The sequence below is a fragment of the Perca fluviatilis genome, chromosome 14 (assembly GCF_010015445.1).
Source record: "Perca fluviatilis chromosome 14, GENO_Pfluv_1.0, whole genome shotgun sequence".
NCBI lineage: Eukaryota > Metazoa > Chordata > Actinopteri > Perciformes > Percidae > Perca > Perca fluviatilis.
The window spans coordinates 30,604,616-30,618,317 of record NC_053125.1 but is presented as its reverse complement, the minus strand read 5'-3'; the positions used below and the strand labels follow the sequence as shown (position 1 = coordinate 30,618,317).

The 13,702-nt window shown below is 41.6% G+C and overlaps 1 protein-coding gene across 4 annotated transcripts; it reads left to right on the top strand.

The window, feature by feature from the left end:
• Window positions 1-5,871: 5,871 nt before the first annotated feature.
• Window positions 5,872-11,790, top strand: LOC120572838 (Fc receptor-like protein 5). 4 transcript variants are annotated; one of them, XM_039822321.1, is made up of 7 exons: window positions 5,875-6,321; window positions 6,764-6,799; window positions 7,083-7,134; window positions 10,046-10,309; window positions 10,389-10,631; window positions 10,704-10,859; window positions 11,732-11,790. In XM_039822321.1, exons 3-6 carry the CDS (start codon window positions 7,092-7,094, stop codon window positions 10,844-10,846), a joined length of 693 nt encoding a protein of 230 aa, XP_039678255.1. In that variant the 5' UTR covers window positions 5,875-6,321; window positions 6,764-6,799; window positions 7,083-7,091; the 3' UTR covers window positions 10,847-10,859; window positions 11,732-11,790. The 4 variants fall into 4 exon arrangements, with proteins under 4 accessions (XP_039678257.1, XP_039678255.1, XP_039678254.1 ...); XM_039822323.1 differs by lacking the exon at window positions 7,083-7,134 and having other exon boundaries at window positions 5,872-6,321; window positions 10,107-10,309; XM_039822320.1 differs by lacking the exon at window positions 7,083-7,134.
• The last annotated feature ends 1,912 nt before the right edge of the window (window positions 11,791-13,702 follow it).

The window sequence follows — 13,702 nt, the reverse complement described above, 5'->3', positions numbered from 1 at the left end:
TTTGGCCCTGATTTACATAATAATAATAAATTTAATTTATATAGGTTGATCATTGTGGAGAAGAGGGTTCTGGGGTTTTGAAAGGGGTCGGTGAGGATGGCGGAGAGGTTTAGCAGCAAAATGGGCGGCGTCTTTGTAGGCAGTGAGGTGGAGTTTATAGGCTTCATGGTGGACTAAGAGAGATGATTTTATTGTCAGATGTTCAAGTTGGCGGCCAGTTTGTTTCATTTTCCGGAGTGCAGGTGTGTACCAGGGTGAAGAGGTGTTAAAAGTGACGTTTTTTGTTTTGAGGGGGGGCCAGGGTGTTGAGGGAGGTAGACAAGGTGGAGTTGAGGTGGTTTGTGAGGTCATCAGGTGAGGTGAGGGTTGAGTCCAGGTGGAGAGTGGTGGAGAGCAGGTCAGAGAGATGGTGGGGATTGATAGATTTGAGGTTGCGGAAGGTGATTTCTCTGAGGAGGCGGGGGCGTGGGGTTGGAGAAGGGATGGTGAACTATATCAGTTTGTGATCAGAGAGGGGAAAGAGGATGGAGGTCGAGCACCGGTTGATTTGTGGAGCAGACCAGGTCGAGGATGTGTCCTTTTTCATGGGTGGGGAATGTGACATGTTGGGTGAGAGAGACGTTATCGAAGTAAAATGGTGAATTCTGATGAGAGCTTGCAGGTGGGGGAGTCCATGTGGATGTTTAAGTCACAGAGTAGCAGCAGACATGGAGAGAGAGATGAGGCTAGTGTGAGGAGTTCAGTAAAACAGAGAGGAAGGAGGGATTTGGTTTGGTTTTGACTGTCATTGAGGAAAGATCTTTGAAGGCGATATATTCAAACGATGATACTGAGGGGAGGGGAGTTCTGTGATCTGGAAGTTCTGATTGAAAATAACAGTGAGGCCACCTACAGTACAGGAGAGGCTCTCGGGCAGTTTTAGGGTTAGGGAGTTAGGGTTAGGGCTAATTTGGGACACTAAACTAATTGGGGGCGTTAAACTGCACATATACCCAAAATTCTCTTCAGATTTCTGTAATTAAAAAGTTAAGATGAAAAACATAATTCATAGACCGAGCCGACAGAGTGAACTGTGAGCTGAACTGAGCATGTGTAAAGAAAGAGAAGGTGCTGTGCTGCCACCTGCTGGCTGTCTGACTCAACTGATATGATGCTTTCATCCACAGAAAGTAACACAGATCAATTTCCATGAAAAAAAGCTTTATTCTTATAAATATTCAGGATTACAGAGATAGCTGTGGCTTGCAGTAAAGGAGCAATTCAAACTTCTTTAAACATGTTTCTAACCCCCTCACACAAAAGGTAGTAGCTTGTGTTTAGCGACCAACGTCATTAATATCGGTGTCCGCCATCTTATACATATGAGACGGCACACATACACACTCGTCACACGGTCAAATTCAAGGTCTCTGTCAAAACACATTCATTTAGAATCCCTTGTGGTATATTATGACAATAGAGACAGTAGTTAACTTGTGTTTCCAGACTTTAGCTTCACTCAGTTCAAAATTTAAAGGGAAGGGGAATAGTTAAGGGCAAATAGTTAACACACAGTGCCACATATCACAGCAAATGGCGTTGTTTGCCTGACGGAGTGTGGAGGAACATAGATTTATATTAATAACTAATGATTTACATAAAAATAGGCCCTCCTGGGCCGCCAAAACATACAGAGGCGGTGACGGCTATGGCGGAACGCACGTAGCAGCTGTTAAATACACATCCAAGATCAAATCAAATAACTTCTCTCTGTGTGTCATTTTGTTTTCCCTGAGCTATTCCTGAAATGCTGGCTGCTTGCCAAGTTACACTGAATAAAGCTGTCAGGGCGGTTTGTTGACAAATCACTATGGAGTAATAGAAGACAAAAGCACCTGAGGTGTCAAAAGTATTCACATTCATTACTCAAGTAGAAGTTAGATACTTGGGTTTAAACGACTTCTGTAGAAGTTGAAGTATCAACTCAAGCTTTTTACTCAAGTAAAAGTGTAAAAAGTACTCGTTTCAAAACTATTTAAAGTATAAAAGTATAAGTAATATAAGGGGAAAAGGCCATTAAGGGCAAGCTTAGCCTGCCCCACAGGGCATATAGTGCACTACCCCACCTCCACAAAAACATTTTTCTAAAGGCAATAATGACTATAATGTTATATTAAAATCATACCTGCAAACTCAGAAGGGCTGATAAAGGTGACACATCTTTTCTCTCTATTATATATATATATATATATATATAAAAAAGGAGCACCTTGTTCAATTGTTTTTGTCTGTTCTGTATGTTCAAAAATATAAAACAATTAATAGTTCTAATTTTAAAAAAGGAGCACAAGACGACATTAAAGAATGGCTTGTGTATTGCTAAAGGCACATGGTCAAAAATTATTAAGTGATTTATTAAAATATCATAACAATAACTTATTTCAGGCTGAGTCTGTGTTTTTCAGACAATGGCAGCTAGTCTGGTGTTACATACTCTCCAGTGAAATACAGACACACTTTTACACGATCGCCGTGTCAGCATTTTAACTGTGTTTACTCCAGCTGCTAGCTAACGCTAGGCTAACGTTACCTGCTCCTACGTGTAGTGTTAACTAGCGTCCCATTCGGGCGATGTTTCAGTTCCCCCAAACATCCGTTTTCGGAGCATCAGAGAGAAGCGCAGGCATTTAAGTGGCACCTAAATAAGGCAACGAATTCCGCGTTGATATTCGGGTCCGGTAGATAACGGTCGTTAAGGCACCGGTGGCGTATTAGCACCGGGTCTGTGCAGGTGTGATGGATCGCGTACAAACCAATAGGGTGTCGGAATGGTATATGTTTATACAAGACACAAGTTTATTTAACTTTTTTTTGTGCTTTGAGCAATTGATTTATTGGAATGCACCAGATTGTTGTTGCAAACTAATTATATACCAATTATATACAATTAAACAATCATGTATACACAATCATTTAAAGATCGATATCAAGTATCTGAATGCTCTAAATGCTCTTTTAACTTGTAGAGTAATACACAGTAGCTGCCGAGATCTGATTTACCTGGAAGTAACTACAGTATATGCGCAACATGCGACGCACGCATCGCACGCACGCATACCACACACACACACACACACACACACACACACACACACACAGCATGGGAGGTGCTGCAACTTCACTCAACCATTTTGATGTTTACAGAGGAGAGAATAAAGAATCCGTGTTTGAGACCCGGTTTTATTGGTGCAGAAATGGGAGCAATTGGGCTTTCAGTATCTGGCCCAAGGACACTTTGACATCTTGGGCCCTATTTTAATGATCTAAACGCACGCTATTAAGTGCCCCCGCGCGGGTGCGTTTAGGACATGTAAAATCCACAAAAAGGGTCAGAATTGCGAGTGGTGGATTTAGCATTTTGGGGCCCAAGGCAAACACAGTCATGTCCCCATCTGTTGTTCTCCACCTTTATAAAATTTTTATTTAACGCTTTTCAAAGCTGATCCTCTCTGCATTATTGCGCAGTGTTCTTTGTCTGTCAGTTCTTTGGGCCAGAGTGCTGGGTCATCTTCATGTACAAGACATTGCTTAGTAGGGGGACTGCTAGACCCTAACGTTGCTTTGGACAGTTGTAAGATGTGGCACATGGAGACAGACAGCTAGAAGACGAGTGGCCTCAAAGGCCGGTTCCGACTGCCTGGAGCTCTCCTGTTGGATTTCTGTGCTGTTTTGGGCCCAGCGTTACAGAGAGGAGCACTCGAGAAACCACCCGCCCGTCCCACTTCCCCAAGGGGGTCAGCTCCGGCGTCCCGTGGCAGAAACACTTTCTCTGTGTAGAGCAAGGCGTTTTTGCATCAACTGTAATATCGTGTCCATGCTGTCGGTATGGATGAACATTCATTTGGGGCATTTCACTGACTATTTAAGGGCAACTATGGGCGTGACATAAAGCCGCCAAAGCTGCACCACATTTAGTGTCAATTGTGATTTATAAAGGGAATCTGGTGTAAGGACGCGTATTGTGCACGATTTTGGTGTTTACTGTGTTCTCATGTTTTCGTCGTATGCCACTTCTGAGAGTGTCAGCTGGTCCAGGTATGTTGGCCAGCTGGTTTACATTTGGGATGGTTGAGGTAGCTAGAGCACAACGGCCTATCGGATCGCCAGTTTATTTTTATGTTGAAATACCAATGTTAACTGACACATCACGTAAGAATTAAGAATACTACTTCCTAAGAAGGCAGGGATTTAAAACACACACACACACACACACACACACACACACACACACCACACACACACACACACACACACACACACACACACACGGCCGGGAGGTGTTGCAACTTCACTCTCCACCAGAGAATAAAGAATCCTGTTTGTCCTGTTTTGTTTCATTGGTTACATCTGACACAGAAGCAAGATGATAATTCAAAAGAAGCCTCTTATATGGCGAGTCAGCCTGCTGGCTGTTGGACTCTGTTTAAAGAGGCCGAGTGTTCAGAAGTCAAAAAGCCAGCACAGAGATCTTAATGGAGATCCTAAATTGGTGACCAACTTGATTATTGGCCAATGCTTTTTTCAGGTAACTCCCAACATGAGCATGCTCAGATCTCTTCTGAACACCAACGTTCGTCCTCCAAACAGCGATTTGGAGTCCCTCCATTTAAACGCAACAGGCTGTGTGTGCATGCATGCATGTGTGTGCAAACATTGGTGGTTCACATGCGCAAGTGGCAAGCGTGACAACATGAACTGTGTGTGTGTGTGTGTGTGTGTGTGTGTGTGTGTGTGTGTGTGTGTGTGTGTGTGTGTGTGTACATATGTGTGTTTCTGTGTTTCTGTGTGTGTAGAATGGGCACAAAGCACAGGAAAGTTGTAGGATTGTGTGTATGGAGATGTCTTTCATCTCCTGGATGAAAAATATACTCTTTCCCATTCATTTCCTATTACGGTCATTTTTGACCGTGAACAACAAAAGTTGAATAAATCACTCTAAATTCAAAGAAAGTAGTCACAATGAATTGTGTGTGTTCAAATGCCTTTTCTGAAGGATATCAGTAACGTCTTGAGGCAATCTGATGAAAAATGTCATATTTATGGTACAGGGAATGTGTAACTCGGTAATTTTTGACCGGAACACGTGTAAAGCCGCAACAGGCTGAAGAAGTCTTTCATACATCAGTCTGTCCTGTTGCTCAACTACCTGAGATCTTAATCCAGAGGTTTTAATGGCATATGTTTGTCATTTATACATCTTTGTCATTTATACGTCTATGAAAAGGGTCTTATGTGTAACTGTATACAGTAACAGGGCAAACGTTTGGACACACTTTCTCATTCAATGCGCGTTTCCTTTTTATTTTCATGACTATTTACATTGTAGATTCTCACTGAAGGCATGAAAACTATGAATGAACACATATGGAATTATGTACTTAACAAAAAGTGTGAAATAACTGAAAACATGTCTTATATTTTAGATTCTTTAAAGTAGCCACCCTTTGCTTTTTATTAATAAGGGAAAAAATTCCACTAATTAACCCTGACAAAGCACACCTGTGAAGGTAAAACCATTTCAGGTGACTACCTCATGAAGCTCATTGAGAGAACACCAAGGGTTTGCAGAGTTATCAATACGCAAAAGGGTGGCTACTTTGAAGAATCTAAAATATAAGACACGTTTTCAGTTATTTCACACTTTCTTTAAGTACATAATTCCATATGTGTTCATTCATAGTTTTGTTGCCTTCAGTGAGAATCTACAATGTAAATAGTCATGAAAATAAAGAAACACATTGAATGAGAAGGTGTCCAAACTTTTGGGCCTGTACTGTACATATGCATGTATATGTATGCTCATTTCTTAAATGCAACTACCTAAGGTTGCAAAATGAATTTCAGTGTTAATTGACGTTACGGCCGAATAGTATCTTAGCTATTTGAGAAAATGTCATGACAAAACTTTATTTATGACACTAGAGAGAATCTTGGGCCAGGAACAGTTTGTGTTAAACTGTTTTTATAACTCTGAATTTTGTATCTCTACATGAGGACAGGACAGAAAGACCTCTTTCCCTTCATGTCTGTAACTTCAGAGAAATGACAACAATCACAAATAAACACATATGGAAATAATCCTCTTTAAGAATATGTGATCACAAACAATGTTTATCTCTACAGATGTATACTTAAAGTTTCCTGTCTACTGCAGAGGAAACCAGACATTAAAAGCACACAGAGGAAATGGTGGTTTTGCTGCTTTGAGTCAAACATTCAAAGTGCTCGATGTCACATCACCAACAGGTACGATGGGACAGACATCTCTGCAATGGCTGATCTGTAAGTACACTCTGTTCTTTTCTAATTTTTGACCTTACATTGCTGTGCAGAGAAGAATGAAGGCGAGATAATATCAGCTGGAAAAATTCAGATATGATAACATCTTACAGTTTACTGATCAGTGTGAGCAAAACAAGTTTTAGATTGGATTAGATTCAACTTCATTGTCTTCATTGTGATATGTGCAACGTAGCAGCAGTGACATTTTACTAGTAGTAAGAATATAGATAGGGATATATGCAGTGTATTAACAGAATATATATACATATACAGTATATATATACAGTATATATATATAATGTTATGTTTGTTCTGTTAAAGTTCTCATTAAATACAAAAGTCTGGCCATTTAGCACCATGGACTCCATCTTCTCTGAGCTCACAGTTGTTCTGTCTGTCTGCAGTAAAAGCTCAAACTAACCTGACGTTCATTTCTCTTCAGTTGTGACCTCACTGCTGACCAGCACAACACACCAAGGTCGGTAAAGTCCTTCTATTATATTTGTAACTCCCTGATTCAGTCTGATAAACCCTTATAGTAGAGTGGGATCTGAGGATGCATGACATTTTAAGTTACATTGATCACATTATATAGGACACAAACACAATCAGCACTTTTCTTAGCTAAATGTGTCAGAGCGAAGTGAGCCACAGATCCTCTACTGTCTTCTAGACGCTGCTGTGATAACACACTGTATTAAAGTGAATGCCCAACTTCTCTCTACAGATGCAAACTTACAAGTTTTCACTGTCTCATTTAGTTGTGTTTAATGGCAGTAGAGATGATTTTTCCCCTTGGTGCAGTCCGTTTACGTAAGTATGAATGCAGAAATCGTACTCCGGTTGAGCACTAGAAGTAGACCAAACAAGCCTACGCTTCAGTATGCTGTCAATCACAATATGTGTTTGTGGTGAGAACAGCTGTGCACTCTGCAAGTCTGAGCGAAACAGCTCCTGTAGTCTGGTGTGCTTTACCATCGGAGGTGTGGCAGTGCAGCAAACTGAAGCAGCTTTGATGTTTCTCTCACAGTCAACCCCATCACTTACTTCTCTGTGGTCAAACCAGCTGCCGCTAAAGTTGGAGACAGACACTGGCAGAGCAGAGCCAAGTCTCTGTGAGTGGGGCAGACGTAGAAACAACAATGGCCAGTGTTTGGCAAGTCACTTTAAAAAAGTAACTAAATTAGTTACTCAGTTACAACTTATAAAAGTCACTAGTTACTTCAGAAAGTTACTTTCAAGTACATTTAAAATGCTCAAATGTGACCCCACTTCCACCCCTCTTTAACAGAACTTAAAATACATGTGCATGTTCAATTATTGATGATAAATCTGAATATCATAATGAAATGGACACTTAATACACTACATTATTAACAGAAACAATGTACACAAATCTAAACTATTTTAATGTTGCTGTGGGACAAAATGAGACTAGCCTCCAATCAAATGCTATGTATGTATGGATTAATAGATTAATGGATAGATGAATGAATGAATGTTCAGGAGCAAAAGTTGGATACAGTCTGAAGTTGTGTTGCATCTTATTACATTTGCACTAAAAAGAGTGTATATATTTTTTGAATACATTTTTGGTACATTGCTTAAAGAGCATAATTTAATTTAGATGTATTTGTTAGCTGGCTGCAGGCTCTTGAAGTGAGATTGTCAATGGCCAGAGAAAGAGATTTATTTATATGGGGATGTATTTTTTATTTTTTATGTATTACCTGTTTATATTAGGGTGACCAAACGTCCTCTTTTGCCCGGACATGTCCACTTTTTACCTACTGTCCGGGGCGTCCGGGTTTTTTTTATAAATTCATTAAAATGTCCAGTTTTCACTGTTTTTCATGGGACCATTAAGCGTGTACTTAAATTGACTGGCACTTTGCTCAACACAATACTACGGTAGGATACTTTGTTGTGTGACATAATATCCCAGAGGCTGCCTTGTGAGCGTCTCACAGCCGCATACACACAGGGACCAGGACAGACAGACAGGGACCGGGACCAGGACAGACAGACAGGGACCAGGACAGACAGACAGGGACCAGGACAGACAGACAGGGACCAGGGCAGACAGCGGAGCAGCATTACACACAAAATGCTCGGGCGTTTCCTGCTAAAGATTTCCCACCGTGGTCAGAAAACGCAGGGGAGACACTTTGTTTCTCTCACTATGACTCTAGAGTCGGTAGGACTCGCTCGCTGTCACTCTCACTTCTCCCACCGCTCCATATCACCCACTCCCCCCACACACACACACACACACACACACACACACACGCCGTCTCGACGCACACACTAGAGCACAAGTATAAACATCAGTCCACTTACAACCATAAAACAAGACTAGTGCAGCTTCACAGTTGAACTGCAAAAAAAATGTCCCACATACCGTCCCACATACCGTCCCGGTCGGGACCGGACAAGTGGGAGGCGGAGTGCACCGTGTGCAAAGCTGGCACATATGTTTCAGTGTCTTTATTATTTATCTTATTACATTGAAAAGGTATTAAGAGATATTTTGTTGAAGCTGGATTTTCTAACACAGAAGAGGTCATATTTAGAACATTATTTCATATTATTTATTTATTTTAAAAGAGAGCTTTGCAGAGAGAGCTTTTGTTACATGTTGTTACAGATTTTATTTTATTACAGAAGTTATTTTTGCACAATTGAGGCATAATAAAGCATGTTCATTAACCTCTGAGAATCACCACTGTCTGGATTTGTCTCGAAGCCAGGCCGAGTGTCCTCTTTTTTGGAAATCAAAATATGGTCACCCTAGTTTATATTTGGATTCCTTAGTTTAGCTATACATTGCACTTCTCAGTTACATTGAAAGCACTTCATATTGTTACACTGTTCTACTTTTTTGTGCTACTTTTGGATTATTTGGGATTGCCATACCTGTCTCTCGTTGACTGACTCGCTTGTGTTGTTCGTTGTGTGTCCAACTATGCGTGCTTTTGAACACCCACCCAACTCTACCTCTGATTGGCTTACCATGAAATTTTACTCAACCTCAGCCAATCGTCAGCATTTATGCGCTTGTCTCGTGCACTGCCTACTAACCAATGAAGAACAGTAAAAAAAAGCCTTTGCCTCTTGGCTCACACTCAGAGATCAAGTTGGTCTGATGAAAAAACAGCTTCAATTATAGTAACACGCCGCCTGTTTTGGCAGTAACGGTAACGCCGTTATTAAGATGGGAAGAGTAATCAATTAGATAACTTGTTATTGAAATAAGTAACACCTTTAGTAACGCCATTATTTATACACTGTTATTCTCATCACTGCTTAAGAATGATTGAAATGTAATTAACTGATTTGACGTCCGGAACACAGGACCTTTTTCCTATATTTACGTCTCTTGCTCCCGCCCCCCAGACACATATTACCAATAAGAGAAGTAAAAAAGTTCAGTGATGCATCTTTGATTTGCTTGGGTTTTCTCCATGTGAAAGTAAACTGAATCAAGTGGAAAAAGCTGCAGGTTTACAAACTCATCAACTGTTTCAGACTAGAGGAAACAAACTTCAGGTGTGAAAACAAGTGACATTTCATCCTATCAGAGTCAGCCTTGGTGATTGCCACTAGCTTTTCACACCTCAAATATGGCAAATAGTGACAGTCTTTAGTCTCTGCACAAACAAGTTAGGGTTTCAGACTTTCTTCTCTGGGTCATTTAGTGTTTTCTAAACCCTCCTCCCTCCAGTCTCTCTGACTATGAGTCCCAGCAGCTCTCAGATGTTTCAAGGACAGTTTGTCTCTCTGAGGTGTGAGGAGGACGACAGCTCTGCTGGATGGACTCTGAGGAGGAACACAAGTGATAAAACCAGGACTCAGTGTGGAGATGGCTGGGGAAGACCTGCTGGTTCTTCCTGTAACATCAGCCACATGGTCACATGGCACAGTGGAGTTTACTGGTGTGAGTCCAGAGAGGGAGCAACCAGTAACATCATCACCATCACTGTCACTGGTAAGATCAGACTGTGGAGTCAGTATTGATGAAGCTGTGTGTGAATGGATGACATGCTGTAGTTTGTCTCTGTGTTGAGATGGACCAGTGATCCTGCAGAGTCCTGTCCTCCCTGTGATGGAGGGAGAAGACCTCACTCTGACCTGTAGAACAAAGACGACCACCAACTCCACACCTGGTTTCTATAAAGATGGCTCCTTCATTGGGAATGAGCATGAAGGTCACATGACCATCCACCATGTTTCCAGGTCTGGTGAAGGCCTCTACAAGTGTCTCATCAGCAGTGTTGGAGAGTCTCCACCCAGCTGGGTCTCTGTCACAGGTGAGGAGGTTACCTTTGATTTCAGGAGTTCATTCATCCAGATATTCACCTGACAGCTGATTCTCTCTACAGAGAAACCAAAGACCACAGGCCCTCCAACCTCTGCAGCTCCGCCCCCGGCCTCAGACCCCGTCCACCTTGTGTTCAGACTGGTCTGCCACCATGTGGGGTTCTGTCCTCACTTCATCTCCACCATCATGGTTTCTTTATATTGACACAGACCAACAGGTAACAATCAATGTCCATGTGAGTGGATTGGGGTCTGAATACCCTGATTATTTTATGGCTCTAAAGATTATCCATATATAAAATTGCCAGATATTGTGAGGTGTGAGATGTTTGTCTGATCTGCTCGGAAAACCACCCTGGCCACACCGTTTGGATCAAAATCGCAAATAATAAACACGTTTAATATTTACGGTCTGATATCCGGTTTTGAGTGGGGAATGCAGAGGACAGCTGAAGATGCAGTCCAGTCTTGTATTCCCCAGACAGGTGCTCATACCATCACGAAAGAGGGGCCATCAGGGACATTATTAATTATTACCTCACACACATACATATACACTACTGAAACACTGTCACATACACTACTGAAATGCTCTCATATACACCGGTGTTTGGTGGTTTAAGCCCCCAACGTTTTCTTCAAGGCAGCACTGCCTGGAAGGCACTGGATTAGGCAGCATGGTTAGGGTTAGGTGCCTTAAAGTCAACGGTCGCAGCGCTGTCTTGAAGTCGACGTTGGAGGCTTAAAACACCATCAAGTATATACTCCACTGAAACACTTTTGTTGGTGCTTTAGGCTTCGTCTGTCCAGCCGAAGTTTCGGTATTTAGGTGTTGTTTTTAATCTGTGCTGTCCTTGGAGTATCTCTTCGAACAGTTCATTAGAAACTGCTCTCTTCCAACTGACGAACATATCCAAACCAAGAACTGAAAAAGGTTGAATTGGAAATGATCATCCATGCTTGTACTGGGGGCAAACTTTACCTACAAGAGTCGGTGCAGTTACAGAAATTGGGTTATAATTTAGCCAGCATTTTTGTTTATCGCTTCTTTTAATACGTTTTACAAAATATGTATTGACTCCTCTGACAGGAAATTATCTACCTGTTTCCATGGCAGCAGCCTACCCACCCAAGCTGGTGGAGTTCTTGGCTGAGATGACATCGGGGGTCAAGCACCGTGCATCACATCTGAGAACAATCGTAGACAGTCTACCGTTACATCAGGAAGAAGATCCTATACTTATGATTTAAATATATTCAATATGAAATCATTGCTCTGAGTTTGAATTGCTTCATTACTTCCAGCCACAGCTATCTCTGTAATCCTGAATACTTTCAATAAAGTTAGTTCATGTAACTTTTCCTGAAGTGTCTGTTGTTCTGTCGTCAGATTGGGGCCACATTTCTAAAGTTTTTCTTAAAATTCGTTACGTTTCTACTGTTTCCCCCCCCCCTGTATTCCCCAGCCCTATGTTCTCACATTTCTAGGACATTTTCAAGATTATGTCTTGTGTTCCTACATTTCCCTTTAATTTAAGCCCTACCCTCCCACAACATTTTTAGAGTTAGGGTTAGGGATTAGGGGATGACATCTGATACAAATTTATGAAAAAGGAAATGTGTGGACATAGCGCCTAATTTTGGAAAAAGATCTTAGAAATGTGTAAACTGCGGGAACATAGGACCTTATTTTGAAAAAAGATCTTAGAAATGTGGAAACATAGGGTTGTGGGAACATAGGCACGCTCCCGTCAGATTCATGTTGTGATGCTGTCTGTGTGTTTCCAGTCAGATGGAAAGTATCGCTGCTTGTTATGGCTTGATTCAACCTCACAGAGAGATTCTCTGCCTGTCTTTGTCGTGGGTGTTTTTACAGAGAACTAGGTCACTACACATGTATTTTCCTGTTAGTGTGCACCAGGCACGATGCCAGGATTCCAGTTTTGGATGGGCCAGACCAATTGTGGGTGGGCCTTAAATTAAAAACGTTATCAAATCCCTGTTTAACCTAATACAAATGACTGGCTAATATTAAATTGTAATAGCTTGATGCTATTTATATGTTGTTGCATTGTAAAAAGTTTCGGTGCAAAGGACAGACCTATCCGCGATCGCTCTCCTTGGTTCTGACCAAAAGAAGAGCGCTTTGGACTCTCCATTACCACCATACCTGGCTGTGCTATGGCGCATCTCTCCTAACCTAAGGCCTGTAGACTGTAAAAGTGGTCAGGAATCTAATATATCTAAAAACATAGTTTAGTTCTGCTCGTATAACATGAGGCCGAATAATTCACAATTCTTTTCAACTGTTTTAAGTTTTCAACAATATACAGATCAACAACACTGCCCGACAGTTTCAATCAATACTCGGCCACAGAACTTGTTCATTGACAACGTCATCTGTCATGTAAAACACGACTCAAGTTATTTCCTTACTTTAGTGTGATGATTCATGTTAAAAACATGTTTAACAAAAATAAATAAATCACAAGCCCTAAAGCATTATTGGCCATAACAAGAGAAAACCATAAGGGAAAAACAACTTGACAACAGGAACACGCTGTTATAGAAATAGAACTGCGCCTGCAGCTTCTGTAGCGGGTTATGAATTGATTATTTTAATCCATAAATCTCATATAACGACATAATACAATACAGGCAGAGTAGCCACATACCTTACTGTTATCCTCTGGCGGTCCTACACAATCAAACTCAGCAGAAGAAGTGACCGGATACTTTAGCACTGGTTGAGTTGCGGGCTCATCCCATTGACATATATATAAGGCTCATCCACGGAAGACCGATCCACAGGCTATATCCATAGGGGCTATATCATCCACTCGCAAGGCAGAGGCAAAGGCTATAGCACCGCGCTGGCCGCACAACCCGCGCTTAGCATCGCTAGCATCCTGCGGTGTCCGGACAAAGATGTGCTAGGCGTTGTGGATCTCAGCTCTCCTTCATCTCCTGGTTGCAGCGATGACTCAGAGACCGTTTGTGCACGTTTGAGGTACCTAAACAACGACTGTTACAACCTTGTCCTTTACTGGAAATGATTTTC

Bases quoted from the DNA above. Each gene is read 5' to 3' on its own strand.
- LOC120572838 (XM_039822320.1), top strand. From the start codon at position 6,147: ATGTTTATCTCTACAGATGTATACTTAAAGTTTCCTGTCTACTGCAGA. The intron at 6,800-10,045 runs GTCGGTAAAGTC...TCCTCCCTCCAG, and splicing joins GACCAGCACAACACACCAAG to TCTCTCTGACTATGAGTCCC. The intron at 10,310-10,388 runs GTAAGATCAGAC...CTCTGTGTTGAG, and splicing joins CATCACCATCACTGTCACTG to ATGGACCAGTGATCCTGCAG.